Source organism: Pleurodeles waltl, chromosome 4_2 (assembly GCF_031143425.1).
Source record: "Pleurodeles waltl isolate 20211129_DDA chromosome 4_2, aPleWal1.hap1.20221129, whole genome shotgun sequence".
Classification (NCBI taxonomy): Eukaryota; Metazoa; Chordata; class Amphibia; order Caudata; family Salamandridae; genus Pleurodeles; species Pleurodeles waltl.
The window spans coordinates 79124673-79148861 of NC_090443.1; the positions used below are offsets into that span (position 1 = coordinate 79124673).

Sequence of the window (24189 nt, forward strand, 5' to 3'; positions counted from 1 at the left end):
AAAAGTTTATAAGTGAAGCAAGTAGAAAACAATGTTTTGTAGTGTAGAGGTTAAGGAGTCATTTTGTTTGGAGTGACAGTAGCTGATAAAGCTCTTCCATTTGGCCACATAGCAGGCACGAGTAGAAGGTCTGCGGGCTTCCTTGAGAATGCTCATGCATATTCACATTCTATGACCTCGGCAGCCAGACTGCCAGATTGAGAGACCTGGGATCTGGGTGCCTGATCGATTCATGGTTCTGGGAGAGAAGGTCCGGCCTGTTGGGGAGCCTTTCGTGCTGTGACAGATTTCGAGCAGAATTGTGAACCATGTCTGGTGAGCCTAAGTTGGAGCTACCCAGATAAGTGTTACAGATGTTTGCCGAAGCATTCAAACCACAAATGAAAGAAGAGGGAGAGGAGGAAAACAGTAGGCAAATATCACTGACCAATTAATTCATAGTGCATTGTTGCTGTACTGTAGGTGTGGGATCCTGAAGGCGAAGTCTGGGCATTTGGCATTGTCTGTGGTTGCAAATAGATGTAATGTAATTAAGGGAGCTCCCATATGCGAAAGTAACAGAGGAGGACTTTCAGATGGAGTTCCCACTCATGGGCTTGTTGCGCATCCTGCTCAGGAGGTCGGCAAAATTGTTGTCCATCACCAAAAGGGACTCCACTAACAAATGAATGTTGTGACAGACAGCCAAACGCCAAATGGTGTAGGATAACTGAGACAGCTGAAGAGAGCATGCCCCTCCTTGTTTTTGAAGGTAGAACATGGCTGTCATTTTTTCCATCCAGACAAGGGCCACCTAGCCTGTCAAGTGAGTCAGGAAGGCCTTTAACACTGGGTGATTGGTTAAAAGCTCCAAGTAGTTTATGTGGGGACTCTAGTATATGGTCTCCCACTGACCTTGTAACGTCAGATTTTAAAAGTGTGAGCCCAACCCCATGAAGGAGGAGTCGGTTGTACAACTGTCTGCTGAACAGGGTCGATGAAAGGCCGCCCTCACAAACGTTGTTGGTGTTCCACCACTGCAGAGAGTGATGAGTGTGGTGGCCAATCTACACTAGATCATCCCAATGACCCTCTATCTGAGGCGATTGGAGGCATGTGAAGCCTGGCATGAGGTACTACGGCTATGAAGGAGGTCATCATGCCTAAAAGATGCATGACTGAGTTGCTTATGTGGTTGGAAGAAGGGGATCAGTGCTTGAAAGGATTGTATTCTTGCAGAATTTGGAAAGGCTAAGCCTACTTCTGTGCTGAGAATAGTGCCTAGGTAAGGCTGGATCTGTAGGGGTTGGAGGTGAGCGTAGTGGAGTTGATGGTGAACCCTAAGCAATGAAGCAGATCCATTGTGATTGGTGTGTGGTTTTGGCACTGTTGATGGGTGGCAGCTTTGATGAGCCAATCAATCAGCTATGGGAAGACATGGATGCCTGATCTGTGGAGGTGAGCGGCTACCTCTGCAAAGCACTTGGTGAATACCTGAGGTGCAGTAACGTCCCCAAAAGGGAGGACTTTGCACTGATAGTGCCTTCTGCTTAACACAAACCTGAGATATCGGTGATGTGCAGGGTGTATTGGAACGTAGTACTAGGTGTCCTTTAAGTCTAGCACAGCCATAAAGTAGGCTTGCTGCAGAAGCGGGACGGCATCCCGAAGGGCTACTATGTGGAAGTGCTATCAGTCAATCAATGTTTCAGGCTAGTCACCCGCGAGGTGGTTGCTGAGACAATTGCTGCTAAGGGGGCTCAGTTGAACAGCCAGGTCTTAAGTCCCTTCCTGAATTCCAGAAGAGAGGATGAGCTCCGTAGTTGAAGGGAGAGGTTGTTCCAGAATTTCATTGGAAGGTAGAAGGAATATCCTCCAGTGATGCTTCGGCAAATGCAGGGTGTGTGTGCGAGGGAGAAGAAGGCAGAGCGTAGGTTTCTGGAGTGTTGGTAGAAGTTCAGGCCGTGGTTGATGTATGCTTGTCCAGGATTGTGAAGGGCTTGTAAGTGTGGATCAGCATTTTAAGTTGACATCTCTTCTGAATGGGGAGCCAGTGGAGCTTCTTGAGCTTGCGAGTGATGTTTATGGAGGATGAATCTGGCCGCTGTATTCTGTATGGTCTGTAATCTCTTTAGGAGATGAGTGGTGACTCCTATGTAGAGTGCTTTGCCATAGTCCAGCCAGCTGGTGATTAGGGCTTTAGTGGCGGCTCATCTGGGGTTGACGGGGAGCCAGTTGAAGGTCTTATGGAGCAGGCGAAGAGTGAGGAAGCAAGCAGAGGAAACTGTGTTGATCTGTTTTTTCATGGTGAGCTTGCTGTCTGGGATGATGCTAAGGTTGTGAGCATGGTCTGTCTGAGTGGGTGTGGGTGTGGGTCCTAGTTTGGAAGAACACCAGGAGTTGCTCCACAGGGAGGTGTTATTCTTGAAGATCAGCACTTCTGTTTTGTCTGTGTTGAGTTTTAGGCAGCTGCTTTTTATCCATTCGGTGATGCCCATCATGCACCTGCGTAAGTTGTCCCTTGTCGTGAGGGGCTGAGCTGGGTGTTTTCTGAGGAGGATATGATGGTCATTTTGTGAGCTCTGACAATGTTGGCCAAGGGAGTCATGTAGATGTTGAACGGTGTTGGGCTGAGGGACGAACCTTGTGGGGACATCGCACATGTTGGTGAAGGGTGAAGGTTGGTGAGGTGAAGGGTGGTAGGCGGATTCTCTGGATTATTCAGGCGAGGAAGGAGGAGATCCATTTGAGGGGTTTTCCTTGGATTCCAAAGTGATGAAGCCTCTTGATAAGGGTGTGGTGGGATACAATGTTGAATGACACTGGGAGGTCAAGGAGAATCAGGGCTGCTGTTTCTCCCCGGTCAAGGAGGGTTCTGATGTCATCAGGGGCAGCGTACAGGGTGCTATTGGAACTGTGGTTGGTCCAGAATCCAGATTGGGAGGAGTCCAGAAGATTGTTATTCTCCAGGTGCTCTATGAGTTGGCAGCTGATGGCCTTTTTGAGGACTTTGGTGGGAAAGTGGAGCAAAAATGGGATGTAGTTCTTGAGTTTGCAGGGGTCTGCGGATGGTTTCTTCAGAAGGGGTGTGGCTTCTGCATGTTTCCATTCTGCGGGGAAGGTGGCCGTGGTTATGGATGAGTTGAAAAAGGCGGTGGGCTTGTTACTGATCACCTTATTCCTCAGGTTGAAAATGTGGTGGGGACAGGGGTCCCTGGGTGCTACTGAGTGGACTGAGTTCATGATGGATGTGGTATGCTGATTCCAGGTGGTGAGCAGGTGGTTGGAGTCTGCATCCCGGTTTGCATCCGTGGGGACAAGGAGACTCAGGATGTTGGTGGAGGTGGGGTTCGAAGTTTTTGTAGATGGTGGATATCATGGAACAAGTTCACAGGTGTCTTGCATAGTTCCTGAGAATTGGTGATGATGTTTTCAGTGGCTGAGGGGTTGTAGAACTCTGATGATTTTGAAGAATTCCTTGCTGTGGTTAGAGCTGGCTTTGATGCTGCTCTGATACAATATATTAGTTTAGGGGCCTATGGTCCAGTATGTGCTTGAGGGTTCAGCCATTTTTGGGTATGAGAAAGTATAGTGAGTATACTCCTGTACCTTGCTGAGGGTTGGGTATGGGGTCTGTAGCCCCTTTGAGGAGGCGTTTTTTGTCCTACTCTTTGAGTAGTGTTTGATGTTCTGCTGATAGTCTGTGTGTGTGAGGTGGAATGGAGAGAGGCATGGAAGTGAACTCCAGACAATAACGCTGTTATATAATACCCAACACCCACTAGTCTGAAGTGATAGTTTGCTATCTGGGGAAAAAACCTTGTAGACGTCCCCTGACAGGTGTTGCGTAGTCAGGAGGAAGAAAAGGAAAGTCAGGGCTTGGTGGTGGGTGTAGCTCCTTTCGAGGAACTACTCTTTTCTATGGAGCTGTTGCCCCTGTGGGACTATCTAAAATAACCCCTGGGAGAGGAGTGCTGGCCCTGGTGGCATTGGTAAGAGGTGGAAGTATCAGAGGAGGTGGTCTTTGAGGCTCAGTGAAAGGAGCTGCGGGAAGCTGGTGCCTGTAGTGCCCCAATTGCTTTTGCTGTCTCTGTGTCCTCCTTTATCATTTCTAAAGTTTAATCAACCTAGGCACCAAAAAGGTGGTCACCATCAAAAGGCATGTTCAGCAGATTTTGTTGAACCTCTTGCTTAAAGCCAGAGAAATGGAGCCGTGCATTTCTTTGGAAGAGAATGTTAGTGTTTAACTCATACCACAACCCCCACCCCCCACCCCCCCAGCAGCATTAGCTGAGTCTAGGGCACATCGAATGGATGTGTTTGAAATGAGCTTGCCCCCAACACAATTTCTTGCCTCTGTTTTCTGTGCTCCTTACTGAGGTACTGGAGCAGGTGCTCCGTTTCATCCCAGTGGGCACGGTCATATATTTCTTGGAGGCCCATGGAATTCGAAATGCACCAATGGTTGGCTGTTTGCACTGCTACTTCTTTCCTCGCCTCATTAATGTGTTTGCTTTCTTTATCTGTCTATGGGGGTCTTTATCTTGCTGTGGGGCATCTCCGCTGGCCAGGGAGTTTACTTGCTTACGGGCAATAAAAGGTGAGTCTGGTGGAAGCTGACCCACAAATATAGATAAAAATCAGATGGGGAGGCTTATCCACCCAAGGTGTGACAAAGCATATGTCCTTTAGCAGTGGGAGATATTGGGTAGAGGGACAAGCAGGGTAAAGAGTAGGGTCTGTGTCCCTTGGTGGGTCAAAATCATATGAATCCCATGGGTCATCCTGTGGAAAAATATCAAAAGTATCAGCCCCCCACCCAAAAGACGCTCACCTGGGTCATAAATTTGAAACCCCTAGGGTGTAATATCAAGGGAATACCCTGGAGAATGAGGCAGGGAGGTCGAAGACAAAGGCACAAAAATGGGTGGTGGTAAGCCTCATCTGCCTTCCTGCATATTTTTGCAGGACCTGGAGTTTCCAAGGCTTCCTGGAATGATAACTACAGTTTGGAGGGTGGAGAGGCAGAGGCCGAAAGGTGGATAAGAATGCGAGGCCTGTGTAAGGGTGGATGTTCAGATGTTTTTGCCACGCATCAAGCTGTTCCTGGGGCTTACGAAGAATGGGCTTGATAAACTCAGCCAATGTCAGACTTGGAGGTCGACTCTGAAATCTTCAGATCTGAAGAAGACTTTTGCTTCGGTGCCAATGGTCCGCTTGGTGCTGAGGTGGTTGAAATCGACACCAGAGAATGGCTCGATGTCAAGGGTCAGGCTGATGCCAGTGTTGTAGGACCTGAAGTGATCGGCTTGGAAGGCTTCTTCAACGGAGAGCCGGGCGGGGTGTCCGAAGCAGTTCTTTGGTGCTGGCTGTGGCCAGGAGGAAGTGGCGATCCAAAAGCCCCTTTCTGAAAGCGAGTGTCCAAATTATGGATCTACTAATGGATGGACTAATTAAACCATGTGTGCACTGTATTGTGTTAGTCTCCTGGACATATATGTCTGGAGAGTGCACACCAGTGGCATTTTGTAGTTAAAAATCAAGGGTGATTCTTTAATTGAAACGCAGCTGTAAGCATTCTGTTAGACCTGGATAGTGCCTGGCACACAGGCAAAAGAAGCTTAACTCAGGGACAACAATCCATTGATCCTGAGGGAAATATATAGGGGTGCCTTGGGCATGAGACTTAGCAAAGTCCCTTGGAAACAATGCTATATGTGAGAGTACGAGAGTATGATTGAGTTGATGGTTAGGGCACTGCAAACGAGGAGCAGGAAGACAAGGACTATGCTGCCTAAAATTAAACATTAATGTTTAAGGACCACACATCTGTAGTACACTAAATTGTCTCCAAAAGCAAATAAAAGATGCTGTTGGAACCTGGCTAAACTGTGTTCACTTTACTGGGCTCAGAAGAATAATTTAACATGCAGGGGCTTGATCACGTGGCCCTCAGTCCACGCACGGGTCTCTGCGGTTGATACATTAGTTCACTGAGCCATCATGCCAGATTGAAGTGTGCTAGATTCTACATTATAAATGGTTGGTGCTAGTTTGTGAAATGGAATCCTGAGATAGCTACCAGTCACTACAGGAATCAAAGATGCTAGGTGTAGAAATCAGTACGTTGAAGAGAGAATTCTAGTCACTACACTAGTTTGCCAGTGGACAGAAAATATGAGAAAGAATGAGAATGATATCTGATCCCGCATACAGTGATTTATTGAGCGACTAATCATTTATGCCATGGCTTAAGGAAATTCAATTGATTATTGGTGAACCCCGAGACCACTTTCCGGGGACTTTTTATTGGAATCTAAAGAGCTTGGATACATATGAAGAATGACGTTTCTCAACACATACTTTTTCCAGACCTATAGAGATTTTTGAAAACTTTAGGCAAATTTAGAATCACTTTTTACATGATTTGGACCCTTCCAAACCAGGATCTGGGAGTTATGAAAAATGGTGCCCTCTGTTATCCGGACATCTGTATATATGCATCACTCCCCACTGCCACAGTTCACCCTGTGAGTAGTCAAGACTCAAGCTTACCCTCTTGGTTCCTCAAGATGTGGGCAATAGTGATTCCCCCAATTTCCGAATCACTAAACCGGAGAATGAAGGTGCCATCTGGCTGCGAGCAGAGGAGCTTATGGACATACTGCTTGCTGATAAATCCAATAATGAGCCTGCGGGAAAATTCAGGATTTGTTAACTTTATAGCGCAATGGGAAACAACATTCACTACTTTAAGGCTCACTGATTCAGTTCTGCATTCTAGCATCTACGTATGGAGTGGCAGTCAGATATTAGAATAACACTTGTTTACAAAGCTGGCCCACTTCAACAATGAGTTATAAACGTTATTGAATAAATGTAATTTCCTCTGCTCTCAGTCAGGGTGCCATTATTATTTTAGCAAATCTTTTTTATTTCTTACACAACCTACATAATGACAGTAATACACCTTCAATTGTTTGCAGTCAATGTGTATAGCTCCCGCCTCACAGGCCCGACTACTTTATTTAGGTAGCTTGTTTAGCACACACACTGAATCCCCGAAAGGTTCATCACCATTAACATTTCTAGGGGCATTTATATATATGTGCCACTGACCACTTTACGCACCCCAAGTTGGAATAGTGGAATGATAATTTCTTCTGGAACATTCATAAATGAGAATGGTACATGGTTAGCAGAAGCATAATGATTTATTTAAAAACTCATTGAGGTTTTCTGTTTAAAAGAGTCAAACTAAACGGTGTAATTGGTTAGCAGTGCCAGCTGACAGGCAGTGTGTGTAACATAACATGACTGAAATGGGCCAAGCAGCATCAGTGTAAAAGCTGTGGGGTCAAATTCGGTTTTGCTGGTGAAGCCTTAGCGTTTAACACGATTCAGAGTTGTAGAAAGGAAGATTTTGCTATGACTTTGTGGTGTTTTTAGAGCACAGTGATTGGTCAGCATAACCTGCAGAAGTCACTGCCTGTTCCAAAAGAGAGTGTTTACTGTCTGCTATGGTTGTAGTGAAAACTGTGGTCCCAACAGGAGTGGTTCAGTAGCCACTAGCTAGTGCCTAGTATCTGGATTACGTAAAAGGGGCGAAATAAAGGAGATTTTACAATCCCCACAAATCATGAAGCACAATAAATCCTACACATCTCAACAGAGATACATTCGCACAAACACACCTGAGGACTAAGATATAAGAAGCTCTTAACTTACTTGTCTGACCAGTAGTTTTTCAGGCACTTTTTGCTGAGCTCCACCACACCATCAAACCACTGCCAAAAGGTGAAGCTGCGCCCGGGCAACAGTTCCTGTCAGTGAACAAATGAAATAGAGATGAGTGACAGGGAAGAATTGGAGGAGGGAATTGGGGAAGCAGACTGATCCTAGCAATATCACTTAGAAATAGCCTGCTTCACATCAAGATTGAACAAAAGTGTTACAACTATCCATCTCTGGAAAGGCACACAGTGCGGCTATTCCTTCCCTCATGGATTTCCATATTTAGAAGCCAGCAAGTTGTACCACTGTTACACCTAAATCCTGCGCTGCAGCACCCCCAGGTATTTCAGATCAAGTGCCCAAAAAAGATCTGCCAGACCGGCCCACCCCAACCTTAAACCACAGCAGGACTTTCGGATTCCAATGTTAGGCCTCACAGGTAGCTTTTCCACTACAGCATCAGTCTGTCCTGGAATATCTCTGCAAGATGTCAAAATTCCAAAATGGCAGCAAGTTCCACCTCTATGTTCTTCCAGGGCACTGGCGGGAAAACACAAGAACTCTTGCAGTGATGGTACAGTCTATGCAATCCATGCTCATTGTCAAATTGGACTGGTAAACTGGAAGTTTACCACCCTATCAGGATTAATGGCCCAATTACGACCTTGGCGGATGGGTTACTCCGTCACAAATGTGACAAATATCCCACCCACCGTTTTACAAGTTCCATAGGATATAATGGAATTTACAATACAGCAGGTGGGATATCTGTCACGTTTGTGATGGAGTATCCCATCCGCCAATTTAGTAATCAGGCCCTAGGTGTTTGCTGAAAGAGGTCAAAATGACCAGGTGAAACGCCATGGGAGCATGGAGATTTACCAGTGGAATAGGACACCATAATCCAGATTCCCCCAGTAATTCTTTATTTTCTCATTAGAGTCTTAGGATCTCGCCGGTAATCCTGAGTATGTTTGCACTCCCAGCGGTCACTTACTCCCAGAGGATGGAGGAGGAGGTGGGAAATAAATACCAGGGGGACTCGTTATGAGGCTCAATGAATATATATTTGTCACTTCCCTCAGGTGAACATTATCACTATTAAAATCTAGAAGTTCGGAGCCAAAAGGAGAGTGTAAAGAGAAAAGGGCAAACCGCATGCATTTCAGCACTTTAAGAGTACGACATTTGTGTAATCTACCGTGCTCAGTTTTCCAGGGTCTTCCACCCCCTAGAAGCTCCTTCTGGCACAAAGTGTTGCACATTTATCATTCAACTCTAGGTTGATCTCGCACGCACAGGAAAGAGGCAGAGTGCACAGTGGCTTACTTTGTCCAATGATGGGCTCACATACACTTTTCAAGCCTTGCGGATGGCCCTAGTGATTTGCTTGTACTTTGTGAGGCCATCATTTTGAGGTTTATTGTACTTATTATTAAAATATAAAAGTTAGTCGGTCTGTGTATATATTTATATTTTTTTAATTTTGCGTACACTGACAGTATATAGCAGTATTACTTTTGGCAGAACTGGTGGACATTCTGCCAGAAGACCATATTGTACATGTCCCCCCTTTGCATTTTGCACCACTTGTAACAGATTGTCCAACATAAAAATGTATTACAGCTCTCACAAAAACATTTAATTCTCTAGAGCAAGGGACCGCAAGAATGACAATTGGAGGGCGGGAGAGCTTTAATGGCATGGCAAATAGAAAAGTAGCTTTCCTGTGGATGGAAAGGATACTCAATTCAACATCCTGTCCGATGTCAGTTGGCGCAGACATATAAGCTCACCTTATTGAACTGGGACCAAGAGACGCTCCGATGCTGGAAATCCTCTGCATTCAAGCTGTTGTCGTTGAAGACTTTCTGGGCCAGGAAGATGAAATGTTCAGACAGGAGACCCTGGCTGGTTCCCACCTCTGAAACAAATCTCAGGTTCAAAGTCTCGCACATCTTAGGCCATGGCACCCTTTCTGAGACTATAAAAGGGAGTCGTTCCTAAAGGCAAGCACAGGCAAGAAGAGTTAGGGGGTGGGGTGGAGGAGGGAAATAAGCAAGTGCTATGCATGGCTCGCACTGAGAGCCACTAGCATCAACGCTAGATTCTAAGTCTGGTTATTCAGTTCTATGACATAGTTATTACGCACTGTTGATGCATCATAAAGACATTCCAGACTGCTCTGACAGGCCTCTCTTACAGCCTGTTACTGCAGCGCTGGCTCTTTTCTCTGATGGAGAGCAGAGGATACAGCTTCAAGAGTGATGGAGTGGAATGGCATAGAGGTTTTTGGGTTGGGTGGCTGAGAGCCAGTTACTTTTTTTTTTTTTTTTAACATTTAGGACAAGGAGAAGAAATGGTATGTTTGGCTAGCAGCTAAATTTATGGGCAGATGTTTTGGGAGCCAAAGAGAACATAAAACTATATATGGGTAAAAAGTGAATAAAAGGGTTATTTTTCACCTCAGGGTTCTGAGTGACCTCCTAATACTTGACCGTCGCTCTTATTGTCTATATGATGTCACTCAGAACCCCTAAGTGAAAACATCCCAGTTATTCACTGTTACCAACCTATACAATGATATGTGTAGAAAACTATGGGGATGACTTCCCCCTCCAAAATACCGCTCCGCGGTCGAAAGACCGCTGAGGGTATTTTGGGTTTTGCACTGGGCTGGCAGGCGACCGCCAAAAGGCCGCCCGCCAGCCCAGTGCAAAACACCCTTCCCACGAGGACGCTCAGAATTGAGCCGGCGGAGTGGGAAGGTGCGACGGGTGCAGTTGCACCCGTCGCGAATTTCAGTGTCTGCAAAGCAGACACTGAAATTCTTTTTGGGGCCCCCAGGGGCCCCGCGATACCCCATACCGCCATCCTGTTCCTGGCGGGAGAACCGCCAGGAACAGGATGGCGGTATGGGGTGTCGCTGCGCCGCCACGGAGGATTCATTTGGGCAGCGGAAAACCGGCGGGAGACCGACGGTTTTCCACTTCTGACCGCGGCCGAACCGCCGTGGTCAGAATGCCCAGCGGGGCACCGCCAGCCTGTTGGCGGTGCCCCCGTCATTTTAGCCCTGGCGGTCTTGGACTGCCAGGGTTAGAATGACCCCCTATGTGTGAGCAAAATTCACATATTTGCTGTTGCATAATTAGTGGAAATTCCTGCAAAATTAAGTGAAATTACACATAATTATGTGAAATGTAAAACTAGTAGCTGGCGCTATATCTTAAGCACCAAATTCGTATTGTGTCTAGTTTAAATGGGAGAACACATTTTGTGCAGAAAACACCAAAAACAAAAAATCACCAAGAACAGCTGCTGTCACTGTCATTCATGCTGTTCCTATACATTTGCAGCAACTTTTTTTTTACAGCGAATGACAAATAACTACACAGTTTGCCATAATAGCGTAATTCTGAAAATGTCACATAATGGGAGCAATACAAAATTACGCTAAATATGCCAGGGTAATGCAAATTTCATCCAGGCCTAGAGTAACTGTAAGTTGAACAAACAAAGAATGTTCTGTCCCACTAATGTAAGTGTTTCTGTCTATTATTTCTTGCCTTAATTATTAATTATAATACTACTTAGAACACTGGCCCAATCCCTCATAAATATTTTTTGGGCAATGAATCTCGTCAACTATGGCTGATGTTTTTGCGTATATAGTTTTGAAATCAGTTTTCGAAGCGTAGATCTCTTCGTTCATGCGTTTGTCACCCTGTCTTGACTGTCCAGCTTTTTATTGGCATTCGTGGTGACCACCGAAGACAGCCAAATTGGTGGAAACTGAAAAAGGGATGGACAGAATGCGGAATTCTTAACAACTGATGACAACTCATGGTCCGCAATCCAGTCCACTAATTTGCAGCTCTTCTGAGGCAGTTTGGCAAAGGGCCACCAGCGTGCTAATCTACCATGGCCATTCTCAAAGCAGGTGATTTGACAAGACAAGCAAGTGGCCTTGGAAATATTTTGAGACACGAGAAGCAAACCATAGATGATGGCTACCACCTTGAACCCGCACCCGTGTGTAATTGACACCGACCCTTGATAGGGCTGAGCAAAGCATCGACTCCTTTTGACAAATGGAACTGTATTGAACTGCGAGCGGGTCCAACAATTCATCCTGTTTTAGTCCGTCTTTTGTTTCATTTCATCCTAGGTGATTATTGCTTTAAAAGGTTGGATTATCCTCGTGGTGTAGGTTTCCTACAAAGCGCAAAATGCACGTAGACTTTGAGCTTCAAATATGATGTGTGAATAGGCATGTTTCATTGAAGACAGAATCAAGCTACAACCACACAGGTTTTCCAGCGTGTCCGAATAAGTTCTGAAAACTGTCTCGAGCACTGACGCACTTATTGCAATGAAGATGCATTTTGAAATGTTAACAAAGCATGCTTGTGTGTGTTGTGCTGGAGGATCTGACGGGTGTGGCCTGCTGAATATTCTCATTTTTACAATAAGACGCCCAGGTGCGCTACCTCCAGCATTGCTGTGGGACAAGCTGTGGTGCGGCCGCCGAACGCGAAACACTTTGTTGGGCCTCCACACCCATGGAATTTTATCAACTTTGGAAGCATAAACCGGCTGAGCGAATCTGCCAGGGTTCAAAGCTCTGACTTACAGATTGCAAAGCTACAGTGGGACACAGACCCACTCATCTATGCCACCTGCATACACAAATACACTGTGCTTAAAAAAAGATGGAGTATCAGCTTGAGCATTAAACACTGTTTTCATCTTCATAGTTGTGCGCAACTGCCAGTCTGGGCGTTACATATCAGACGTGTGCTGCAGCGACATTGTTGGCATTCTCGCAAAACAACCTGTTTTTCCTCTTTTTCTTCCGGAACTCCATAGGCGTCGCCCTAGCCGTGTGCCCGTGTATGTATCTGACCCTGGAATGTTTACTACTGAATAAAGGCCAAACAATGGTTAAATGGGAAGGGATCATTTTCGCTCAATAAAACTGGGGTTGGGTGGGGGAGGGGGAGTGGGCGGGTTTGAACCTGAGATTCCCAATCGCCACGCTGTAGGTGACATAACACAAGATACAACAAAGCAGGAGGTGACTGTTCAAGGGCGATTATGGTGCTTGGGGATAGATGGATTGTTGGGGGTATCAATGGCCTTAAAATTATATTTTAATAAATAGAAACATTCTTAAACACGTTCAAAATTCTTCAGGCTTTGAGGGGTCCGTCTGCTCTAGAAAAGGAGTACAAGAAAACATCAAATCTGCCATTTTCAATGCTGACATGGAGTGACAATAACCGTCCTTAACAAAGTACCACCAACCTCCGCCCACTTGCCATTTACACGGCGGAGGGAGGGCAGCACCAATCAGATGACACAACCCCCGCTTCCGCCACCTCCAGCGGCCTGACAAGCCCCTGTGACCTAAGAAGCGGCTGGCGGTAATAGCGACCTGCTTTTCACTTCAGCTGGCTGTGTGGGAGGATGGAGGCAGGCACCACTCCCCCAACAGTTCAGAAGTAGAGGTAGTGCCTAGTGGGCATTCTTGGGGCTCCACTGGCCTTACATGCATGTGTAGTTTGGTGGGATTTATCCCTGTGGGGCCCTCAGTTTGTGGTGGGGAGAGGCGGCTCTTTTCAACCCTGGACAGCTCAGTATTACCTTCTCTCCGGTGTGCAAGCACCCCAAAAAAAAAGGGAGCCCTGGGGATTAATTATCTTGCAGACAGCGAGCAGTACTAGTGAGAGATTCCCCTTTTGATAGGCAGTTATGTTTCCTCAGCCCAGGAAAGGTAATCCTTGGAACTGTGTGCCTTGGGAGCTCTGAATCTGGGGAATATGTTGAGGATTTCCCCCCTGCACTGCCAGCATGCCAGGGATTGCCCATGGATTAGGGGTTTCTTCCAGGCACTGTTTCCATCACGCAGACCCTCAGGGTCACCATATGGAACAGGGACATTAATGTGGTGATGGTTAATCCACCATGCTTATGCTCGTCATTACCTCAGCATTCTCCCATCTTAGATGAGCCGCCCAAGTAATCAAGTGCAGTTACCACCAGCAGTGGTAAAGTTTAACCTTGGATGCATCCGTGCGTGTCCTGAGATGTTTTGCATCCTGTAGGTTCCAGCTCCAATCCCAATTAAGACAGCTTAAGAAGTTGGCTGCCTATTCCGGTGATCTGTATGTAACCTGTAGGCCATTAATGTACCTGTTGCACAATTCTGTGCATGTGTATGTCACTTAAAGATTTTGTAAACGTTATGTTTGTTCCTTGATGTAATGTAAACCCAGGTCTCAGTAGCAGCAGTTTCCCTTGCAGAGGACATCTGTTTGCGAGAGGAGCACCTCATGTTAATGGTGCTGCCCAGATATCTGTACTGTTTAGCAGCAGCTGAAAGTGGATTAAAAAACATAATGTGAAGAGGAATTGGAGGAAAACATCAATTTGAGGGGTTTCAAAGCCATCAGATCTCTTATGGACTGATGTTCAAACCCATTTAGGGGTTGCAAAGCCCGAGACTCATTAATTCACGGTGTTTACAACCGCAAAATATATATTTTAAATCTACTAAACCCATTTTGCGATTTTGTAACAGACACAAAATTGCTACATGGGTTTAGAAAGGCGCAACATGTTACTATTAGGTGGGGGGAGGGGTTATGCGTCCCTCCCAAATTGTCATTTACAATGTTATGTATCAATGGTTTGCAGATGCAGTTTTGGTAAACCACTGATAGGTTACCAACTCTTAAAAGGAGGTGTAAACTCACTTGCAGAGGGAACGTGTCCTAGTGAGACCCTTTCCTCTTTGTGAAAATAAAGGGGACAAAAAGTATTTTTGGGAGTGGGCAGGGGTTCCACTCTTTAACAGTTTAAGTACATCGTTTAGTCCCATTCTGGAGGCCACTGTGTCTCACTAGGAGGATGTTGAGCAGCTTGTGCTCTGGTGAACACACCTGACACCAAACCTAGTGCAAAAACATATCTGCCCAGAAGTCATGCTATGCCTGGATTCTCCCTAATTCCGGTGTCCACCATTGCCTTTTGCCACCAACTTTGGCTTTCACTCTAGCCAAGTGTAATCCAGATCACCAGACCAGAGACTAACAAATTAGATTTACTCTGAGTCAAAGAAGAATCGCCTGGGAGTTCACGTGTGCTGTGTCTAGCATAAATCTACAAGGCCCTGTATCTCTTGTATCAGAGGCCTTTCTACCATCAATATGGGGCTCCTTAAAAAATCGAATGTACTTAGGATGTACACGTTTCCAGGCATCTGAGTTTCTCAGAGAGATATCCATGGCCACCACGGAGAGTGTCTTGGTTTTTCATTGGTGCATTCTGAGGTGGAGTGTAAAATTCTAATGCTGTAGGACAGACATAGGATTTTTCCTGTCCCGTAGAACCAGATTTCTCTCCCTGCAGGGAGCCTGGGTAAGTGCCACTAGTTTCAGGCGACTGGAAACTTGTTGGGAACTCATGCCTCTCTTGGTCTTGGAGCTATGGCATGCCTGCCTCTTCTGTTCAACCTTGTTGGCTACCCACTTAGCAGCTGTGGCTAGCTGCTTGGGATCATTGATTTTCATGTGAACAAAGTGCAACCTGGCTTATTTATCCAGTAGAAGATGATTTAGTATTCAAAGCATTGCTTTCATTCTTCTCACTCAGCTATCACAATCATGCCGTGTCCCTTTCAGTTTGGCTTCAAAAGAGATCTCAGCCGCCGTTCTATGATCTGTGAGGTTTCTATGATCGGTGAGGTTCTTTGTTTACAGTGGGAGGAGTCGGAACAAATCTACAACACAATCTTCCATTCTGAGGGATGGACTGAGCAATGGAAAGAAGGCGGCACAAAATTAATCAGAGGGATTTTCCCTGGGGGACCATGAGTGGGTGAAGCAGGGCGTGATCCCTTTCAAGTGGGGCCTCAGTCCTCTGTCTACTACTAGTAGTCCCAGAATCAGATGTGGTGGCTCCACCAGGCTTGGAGGCCACGATTATTGCAGAGGGATGCTTTTTGCTAATGGCAATACGGTTAAGATCTCATTATCTTTGCAAAGTATTTTTTGCTCTGTCAGTTCATGGCCTTTTACTCAGGTTTTCCCCAAACCTTATCTGTCATTCAGAGTGCAACTGCACTGTACTCACTGGACATGTTAAATGCTCTCCTGAAACTGCATCCACGTGATATCCAGTGCTTGTTTGCCAAAGCAAGGCAGCTTGGGGACCCAGGACAGTCGCCAGGTTATTTTGAAGTAACTATTTACCAGGTCATGTCATTTGTGATGTCCCGAGTTAAAAAATACTTTTGCACTCAAACTGACTGCCCCAGTACTCCCTTTTAGAACTTGGCTCTCTCAGTGCCCGTGGGGTGGAGCAGTCAAGGCCTAATCCAGAGGTGGCGTGGTACCATTTTCTCTGCGTTGTATGGCACGCACTATTGCACCTACCATGGTCTGGAAAACCAAACAAACCCACAATCCAGGCAAATATGTGCCCTCTCTGAAAACGAGGTTGTACTCGTTCCCCCAGTGGCTCCTCTCAGTGGTGTCCAGGGGAAGACCTATTGTCCTGGGACTGGTGCCTAGATAGGGACATTATAACCAGTGCTGGAGTTTGAGTCCAGTAGCACCTGGGCTCTGGGCTGGGGTGTCCTTATACAGATGGTGTGAGGGCACTTGGGCTATGCTTCAGTACCAGCTGTTGAGGTCAAAATCTTCCAATGGCATGGCACCGAAGGGTTGAGGAAACAAAAATGGGTACCGGAAAGTCCAGTGGGCAGTCTTCTTTTGCCTTGGGCGATTCTTCCCCTAACAAATTCCTCCAGGTTTTACCTGGGTGAATTAAAAGGGAAACATATGGCACCATTTTGGGTGCTGCAGGTGGGAGGGGGGAAACATGCAGTTTTGCAAGTATCCCTCATTCTGACCTGTGAACCTCAGAATGGGGATGTAAAACTGAACGGGGGGAGAGGGGGTGGATTATAAGATACAGTACTGGTATTTCCCTGAGCAGTTTTTCCCTCCAGAACTTCTGTGAGAGAACGAGAGCCCAAGTCGCATTAGCACATGTACTGATATACTTCTCTGAAACAGTGAGGCTGGTATCAAAGATTGCAAAGCACCAATGAAAAGATACATATTTTCAAGGTGGGTAATGTAAAACGTCTTGCTTAACTTGAACAGAAACTGATTTTAATCACCCATGTTCACTTATGATCTGCACGTTGAAACTGCTAATCCATGGTCGAATGAGGAGACCTCACATAAAGATGCTGTGAGATATCATCACTCTACCCCGCTGCCATCCTTTGGCACTGCCCACTTTTTCGTTTCACACCAATGGTTACTTACCCCCTCTGCAAACGCATTATCCCACAGTATTGTAGCTTTGGCGTTGTTATCTTGGTTCCCGTGTACAATCACCACAAGGGGCAGCGACAGAGCCTGCAAGAGAGAGGTAGCTTTAGAAGCTTAAAACTGCAAAAACGTACTGCATGCACAATGTCCTAAACAGTGTTTATTTTCTGGAGCTTCAACATATTTCTTCCATCTTCAGCCAGGCCACTACCAAGTTTTTAAATGTGAACCCCAGCAGGACCGTAACTTTAAAGTTCTTTTTTTTCTCCAAGCTATGGAGATGACTGACAAGGATAGATATTACAGCTAAACAAAGTACACTGTAGCCAGATTGTCCGTTGCTGCCATCTCATAGAACAATTATAATATAGCAAGTCATTTAGAAATTGGCAGAGCAGGAGCGCCAGCATAAAATGGCAGGGCTTCAGTCCTGCAGAATTTGCAGTTCCCATGGCCCACTGGAGATAGGGGAACCCCTTCTTTTGGGGCAGTCTACAACCATTGATTTTTCATGCCTGTGTCCGACATGCCAGGCACAGACAGCCTGGCAGTGGCGGCCCGTCCTTTAAGGCGGAGGGGCTCCCCCCCCCCCACCTTTTGCCCCTGATGAAGAGTGTCTGTCAGGCTGAACAAAGGTCAGCCTGACAGACACTCTCCATGTTCAGCTCAGGCAGCCAGGAGCAGACATGCACGATTTGCGCAGACTCCTGGCTGCCTGAGCTGAACTTTGCTGGGCTGAGGAGGTCACAGCTCCTATGGGCGTGACCTCCTCGGCTCAGCAAAGGAGCCTCGAGGTCCTCCCCTGGGTGACGAGAAAAAGCGTCACCAATTGACACTCTCCCGGGCGCTTCAGGTTTAAGCCCTGAAGTGCCCAAGGCGAGTGTCAAGCAGTGACACTTCGTCACAGAGTGGGGTGGGGTCAGCAGTCTCACTGACCCCATCTCACTCTGTGACGAGGCTGGGGCTGCTGCCGTCCCTCTGGCTAAGGCAGCAGTTCCAACCCTCCTGGGACCTGGAGGCTGAAGGTAAGTGTGTGTGTGATGTTTTAAATTGAATGTTTGGTGCGCGCGTGCATGTTTGAGTGTTATGAGTGTTGTTAATGGATGTGCGTGTGTGTGAAAGACTGAGTGTGTGCAATCTTTTAAAATGAATGTTTGGTGTGTGCTTGCATGTTTGAATGGTATGAGTGTTGTTAATGGATGTGCGTGCGTGCATGTCTGTGTGTGAAAGAATGTGTGTGTGTGTGTGTGTGTGTATCCCGCCCGCCCCTCTCCCTCTTAAAGCTGCCGGCCGCCACTGCAGCCTGGGCAGGAAGAACAAGCAATGGCCAAATGTGAGCAGTGAAAACTCTTCCGAAAGAGACTTATGCTCTTGGGTTTGTTCCTGAAAAGCAAAGTAAAATGCACAGCGAGCCAAAAAACATGGTGGCCTGCTAACAATGAGCATTAACAAATTTGCATCCATCAATGAAGTGGAGGCACATTTCTCACAGAAATCGAGGAAGGAAGAGATCTTTGAGGGTGGTGGGAGGTAATTTGCCATGAGGGCCTCGGCCTGAGTCTCTGCCGTCCTTGTGTGCCAGAATCTAAATGACCTCCATAGTACGTGTTTCATCTGGGTATCCAGGAACCGACAACAACTCAACTTGTGCAAATCTCAAGCAGAACTGCTCAAAATTTTCCTAGACTGAACACTGGCAGTAGATCAGGACTCTTAGTGCTACAAAAGGGGCAACAGCCTTTTTTTCTTTGGATAACGTGTTTTAGTACGCTCATCACCACGAGTACTACTACACTGGTACTGCAACCTCCCTATATTCAACTACCTGGGGGCCTTGAGCTAGCCAGACACCTGCGGGTTCTTCACAACTTCTACAGATATCTTATAAAGCTGCATAGGCACACACAACCTGCAGCAACTAGCAACAAAAATCTCGTCCCTTTTTAATGTAGTGTGTTTAAGTCATACCTCTATCTTCTTGTGGTCCATCAAGCTCAGAAAATGGGGCATCTTATGATCCTCTAGTACTCTATAACTGATACTTTAAATCCGCAGACATTTAGATTTTCCCTTCACTTGTACCAGTGTGTGAATGTTATTATCCCCTGGTATTTAGCTCTGTGTGCAGAACTGCCATGTAAAAACAGCAAGGGACGAAAAGGCGACGCAACTACTAAGATTTATCAAGGCACACAAAGCCACTTGCATGTCCCTAAGTGGCTTAATAAACTTAGAGTAAGGCAACACAACACACATTGCACTGTTGTCTTACTCTGCCCAGGGAGGCGTTCCATGGTTGGAGCGTGGGTGTTCCCATGCATCTACCAATGGATTTTGGCACATTCCCAGATTTACCATTCCGGTAGACCTGGGAATGGGTAAAAATGCTGAGCCTCGCCAAGAGAGTGGTTAACGAGGAGAAGTATGCTTATTTCTCCTCGTTTCTTCCTCTTTATATGTGTGCTGCAGTCTACAGCACACAAAGAGGAAAATGCCTCAGAGGATTGCTTCTGTTAAGTAAGATACTCCTTCCTGCACAAAAACGATCCTGTCTGCATCGCAGGCACCCTCGCACCACGTCGCAAGGGCATTAGGAAGCCAAGAGGGCGCCTGCGCAAGTAAAGGACAGGAATGCGCCGTATAATTGTTAAATTAGCAGTAGGAGATGACCTACTCAAATAGGCGGTTATTTCACTAACTCACTTATTTACTCGCTCACCAGCTCAGGACTGGCCCTTCACACTGTATGTTAAGTTAAGGGACTACACAACCTCTCAATAAGCAAGACTCCTGAAAGTCACAAAACCGTAACGGGTCATTCGAAAGAGACAAAATACTCTGCGTCCATTTTTAAATAACTAAGCAGTGATGAAGGAGCCCTTAATTGCAAGCTTTGCTGAAGGAGGTAGGTAACCGTGCAGACTTGCGCCCTGACAACCACTAAAAGCCGCTGTGAAGCTTCACGTGTGAGATCCGACATGGATGCTGCCCAAACTTTGGGCACACAACTTTCATAACACCCACTCTTCTGTTCCCTCTCGCGAGATAATTGGCTGGGAGGGGCAAAACTGTATTTTGCCTTACAAGAAGGTAAGGAGTCTGCTACGATATTCCCGAAGATCGCTACTTCCAAGCAGAGGGCATCTTCAGACATACCAGTGCTATTTTCGAACATGCACAGTAGTCGGTCGGGGCTGAAAATGCAGCACTCCTGAATTTTGTTGCACGTTGGATTTTCCTTCCTGTAACTTTGAGGGTGCATCGGCATTTGTAATCATAACAATCCAGGAGCATCTATAATCCCATCCTAGGGCTGTATAACAGAGCCTGTGAGCTCGTGGGAAGTAATGTGTTGTATCATCCTTAAAGGGTTCGTCTGCTCATGTTATTGGTTTATTTCCAAAAAAGTACAGCCTTCTCACGGTATGTAAAATCAATAGTCGAATTTCTTCAGAGCATCGCTTTCGGAAAACAGAACCTTATTTTCTCACAGCGTTTTTTTCTAATGCTGCAGTTATCCGCCTCTAGTTCTCTTCACTTAAGTGAGTATCTCCACTTTTTACCCCAAAACCCAGAGTACTCCATTTTCATAGCTCAGAGTACTCGCGAGCATGTAACCCACTTCCAGCGTGTTAATGGTACGCCATCTGGTGGCCGGACCATGAACAGCTTCCGAAAGCCGCACTAACCAGAGCATTACGAGGCTGATGTCACGCGTGAACAACGGAGTATATCCTACATTCCCCTATCGCAGCTGCAAACCCTTACTGATTCCCAAATTTTCGTCTGGTTGGTGTGGACTCGAAACTGCTTCTCTTGCACTCAATGGCGTGGGGACACAGAGCGGATTCTTCTGTTTACCTCTTTTTTTTCCAACTCGTGCAGCCTGTGACAGGACACAGTTTGCTGCAACTTCTCTGCAAACCTACCAGGGCACAAGTCCTAAAAAAACACAGGAGTGTCATTATGGCGAGTGGCATTACAGGAGGTGGCATCACAAATTATGACTTCACTGGTAGTGACATCAAAAGAAGTGACATCAGATCATAAGACCTCACACATGTTTAGCAGCACTATCATGAGTACATTTGAGCGCATTACGAGCATACATGAGCCTGATTTAGACAGAAGGCTTATGTTTGTGTAAGGCACACACTAAATAATGTTGGCTTTTTCAACATAGTGCTTCCTTTACCCAAGGATTGAACAAACTATCTCAGCCAGGCATAACAGTCCATTTGCAGCACATTTCAGTGTAGATGAAATAGCGTTAGCTGCCTGCGCATGTAGAGCCTACCTGATGCAAGGTAACGCACTGTGGAGCAATGTGCTGCCTTGCGTTCATGCTTTATTATTTTTAACAAATCAATGCGACCAGGATTTGTGTGGCACTGTAAATCCCCAAATGGATTTTGCATCAGAGTTGTGCCAGAAAAGTGACACAACTCTGATTCAAAATCTGCGCCTCAACTCATACATTTTGGGGCATATTTATGAATGGGTTGTGCCATGACTGCACTATGCAACAGGGTACATGTGCGGTGCAAACCACTAAGTCATATTTCTGAAGTCAGCAAAGCCACTTTGTGTGGCTTTGAATGGCTTAAAAAATATGGAGTAAGGCCAGGCAGTACAAAACGCGACATTCTCTTAATCTGCCCTGAGTAGGCATTCCCGGGGCATTGCTGTGGGTGTTCCCAAACAACTCTCATGGATTTTGATGCATTGCCAGATTTACAAGGACTTGTAAACCTGGGAATGCGCCAAACTCTTGCACCTACCTAAGAGATTCGTAACCAGGAAAAATATCTATTTGTTCTCTTTTTTCCTTGTGTGTGCTACATGCTGCAGCACACATAGAAAGAGGAAAATGCCTCTCAGCATGGGCGTAGGAAGTGTGGGGGACGCGGGGGATATGTCCCCCCCAGATTTTGGAGTGGGGGGGACACGGGGGACAAGGGTGGGGGGGACGAGGGGACAGAAGAATTTTCCCTTCTCCTGTATTTCGCAGGGCCATTAGCGCATGAAAGCGCTACCTATAATGGCCCTGCACTTGACCTGAGACCTGCCTCCAGGACACTCGCCCTCCTCCCTTTTGTTGTGCTGCAGCACACAAGGGATTACTTCTCACCTTGCCCCACAGCCGCCTGCAGTCTGCACTTCTGAGAACAAAGGGAGACGAGAGGCCCTTTGTTGATTGCTGTCTGCATCCCAGCCCTCCTGCGCCAACCCTTCGTGTCCCTTGAAGATCCAACCCTGAAGACAGCAGCAAGACTTCTGAAGATAAGGAGGTTTGGGTAATTAAATAAAGTATTGCCAAGTAACTCCCTTTCTTTTTAAATACAGTGCTGTGTTGCAGAGTATCTCCCTTTCTGAAAACAGTATTGTTGAGTTACCGTGAGATATGAGCAGGGCAGGCTTTAGCGCGCTAGTGGCACCCTGTGCGACAATGTTTGTTAGGGCCCCCCTTTCTGCCGCCTCTCTCTCACTCTCTTCTCTCCTCTGTCTCCAGCTTGCCTGCCCCAGTGCAAATTATTGTCCCCTATGTTGACATCCTGCCCCCCCCCAACATTTCGGTCCCCTGTCTCTCCCTCAGCCTTCCTGGTATTTGTGAAAGCCTGCTCTGAAGGGCAAGGGCTGTCTGTAAATCTCATTTCCTGCCAATGGCCTGTGGATGCAAAGCCGGCACTGTAGCAGGTCACAGGCTTTACAGGACTTCACAGGCTGTGGTGGTACAGAGCCTGGCACTGCTGGATAGACAGCGGAGAGACTAGCACACAGCACGGGTCCCAGGAAGAACCAGATGGCCTGAGAGATGGACAGGGCTAGGTAAGGCAGCAGGGCCAGCTCTAGGGCGATGCAACTGGTGCCGCTGCACTGGGTGCTGACTTAGGATGGGGGTGCTGTGTTTGCAAGTATATTGTGACTTTAAAAGCACCTGCTGGGTGTTCCTTGCCACCAACAGTTTCAGGCAACAATAAAAATCTCAAGATAATTCCGGTGATTAATGGTGTTCCTGGAGAGAGATTGAAGTTTTGTCTAGTCGGAGTTTTGACTCATCATAACGTACAGGGTTACTATGCCTGCTACAAAGAACGTCTACATGCAGATCACAAAGTGTATATAATGTGAATAGGTCAGTGAGTTACTGCTTTTGTCCGATGCAGGAAAGTACCCTCTTTTTGGCATGGTTACCCCACTTTTTGCCTGTTGTCATTATGTTTTGACTGTGTTCACTGGGATCCTGCTAACCAGGACCCCAGTGCTCTCTCCCATTACATTTGGTTGCTTGGACCACACACACCCCACATTTGGCGTACTGGTGCCCCTTATAATTCCCTAGTATATGGTACCCAGGTACCCAGGGCATTGGGAGATCAGGGGTGCCCCATGGGCTGCAGCATGCATTATGCCACCCATAGGAGCCCATGTAAACTGTGTCTGCAGGCCTGTCATTGTAGCCTGCGTGAAAAGGTGCTTGCACCCTTTCACTTCAGGCACTGCACCAAGTCACTGTAAGTCACTCCTATGGCAGGCCCTCCTAGCCCCAGAGGGCAGGGTGCAAGTACCTGTGTGAGAGGGCACCTCTGCAGGAGCAGAGGTGCCCCCACAAACTCAGCTCCATTTTCCTGGACCTCGTGAGCGCGGGGAAGCCATTTTACGCGTGTACTGGACATAGGTCACCACCAGCTCCATAATGGCAACTGCGAAACCTGGGTATGTTTGGTAACAAACATGTCAGATTCATACGCCAATCCTATTGTCAGTATTGTTTGTATGATTCCATGAACTTTGGGGGCTCCTTAGATGATCCCCAGCATTGCTCCTATCAGCTTTCTAGGGTTTTCCGGGCAGCCCATGCTGCTGCCACCCCTCAGACAGATTTCTGCCCTCCTTCTGCTGCTTGAGCAGCTCATGCCCAGGAAGGCAGAACAAAGGATTACCTTTGGAAGAGGGAGGCAACACCCTCTCCCTTTGGAAATAGGTGTTACAAGGCTTGGAAAGGGTAGCCTCGCCAAGCTACCGGTATGCTCTGGATTGCATATTTGGTGCCCTCCTTGCATAAACCAGTCTTTACCAGTTCAGGGACCTCAGCCCCTACTCTGGTGCCAAACTGGACAATGGAAAT

At 46.7% G+C, this 24189-nt stretch overlaps 1 protein-coding gene across 5 annotated transcripts in view; it reads right to left on the reverse strand.

Moving 5' to 3' along the window:
• STAT6 (signal transducer and activator of transcription 6) overlaps positions 1-24189 on the reverse strand; it is a 604937-nt gene that overhangs the window by 113147 nt on the left and 467601 nt on the right. For all 5 annotated transcript variants that reach the window (XM_069230781.1, XM_069230777.1, XM_069230780.1 and 2 more), the window contains exons 11-14: positions 17055-17147; positions 9510-9716; positions 7708-7802; positions 6535-6671 (exon numbers count right to left, since the gene is read on the reverse strand). In XM_069230781.1, the coding sequence (XP_069086882.1) occupies positions 6535-6671; positions 7708-7802; positions 9510-9716; positions 17055-17147 (532 nt within the window). The remainder of the gene's footprint in view (positions 1-6534; positions 6672-7707; positions 7803-9509; positions 9717-17054; positions 17148-24189) is intronic.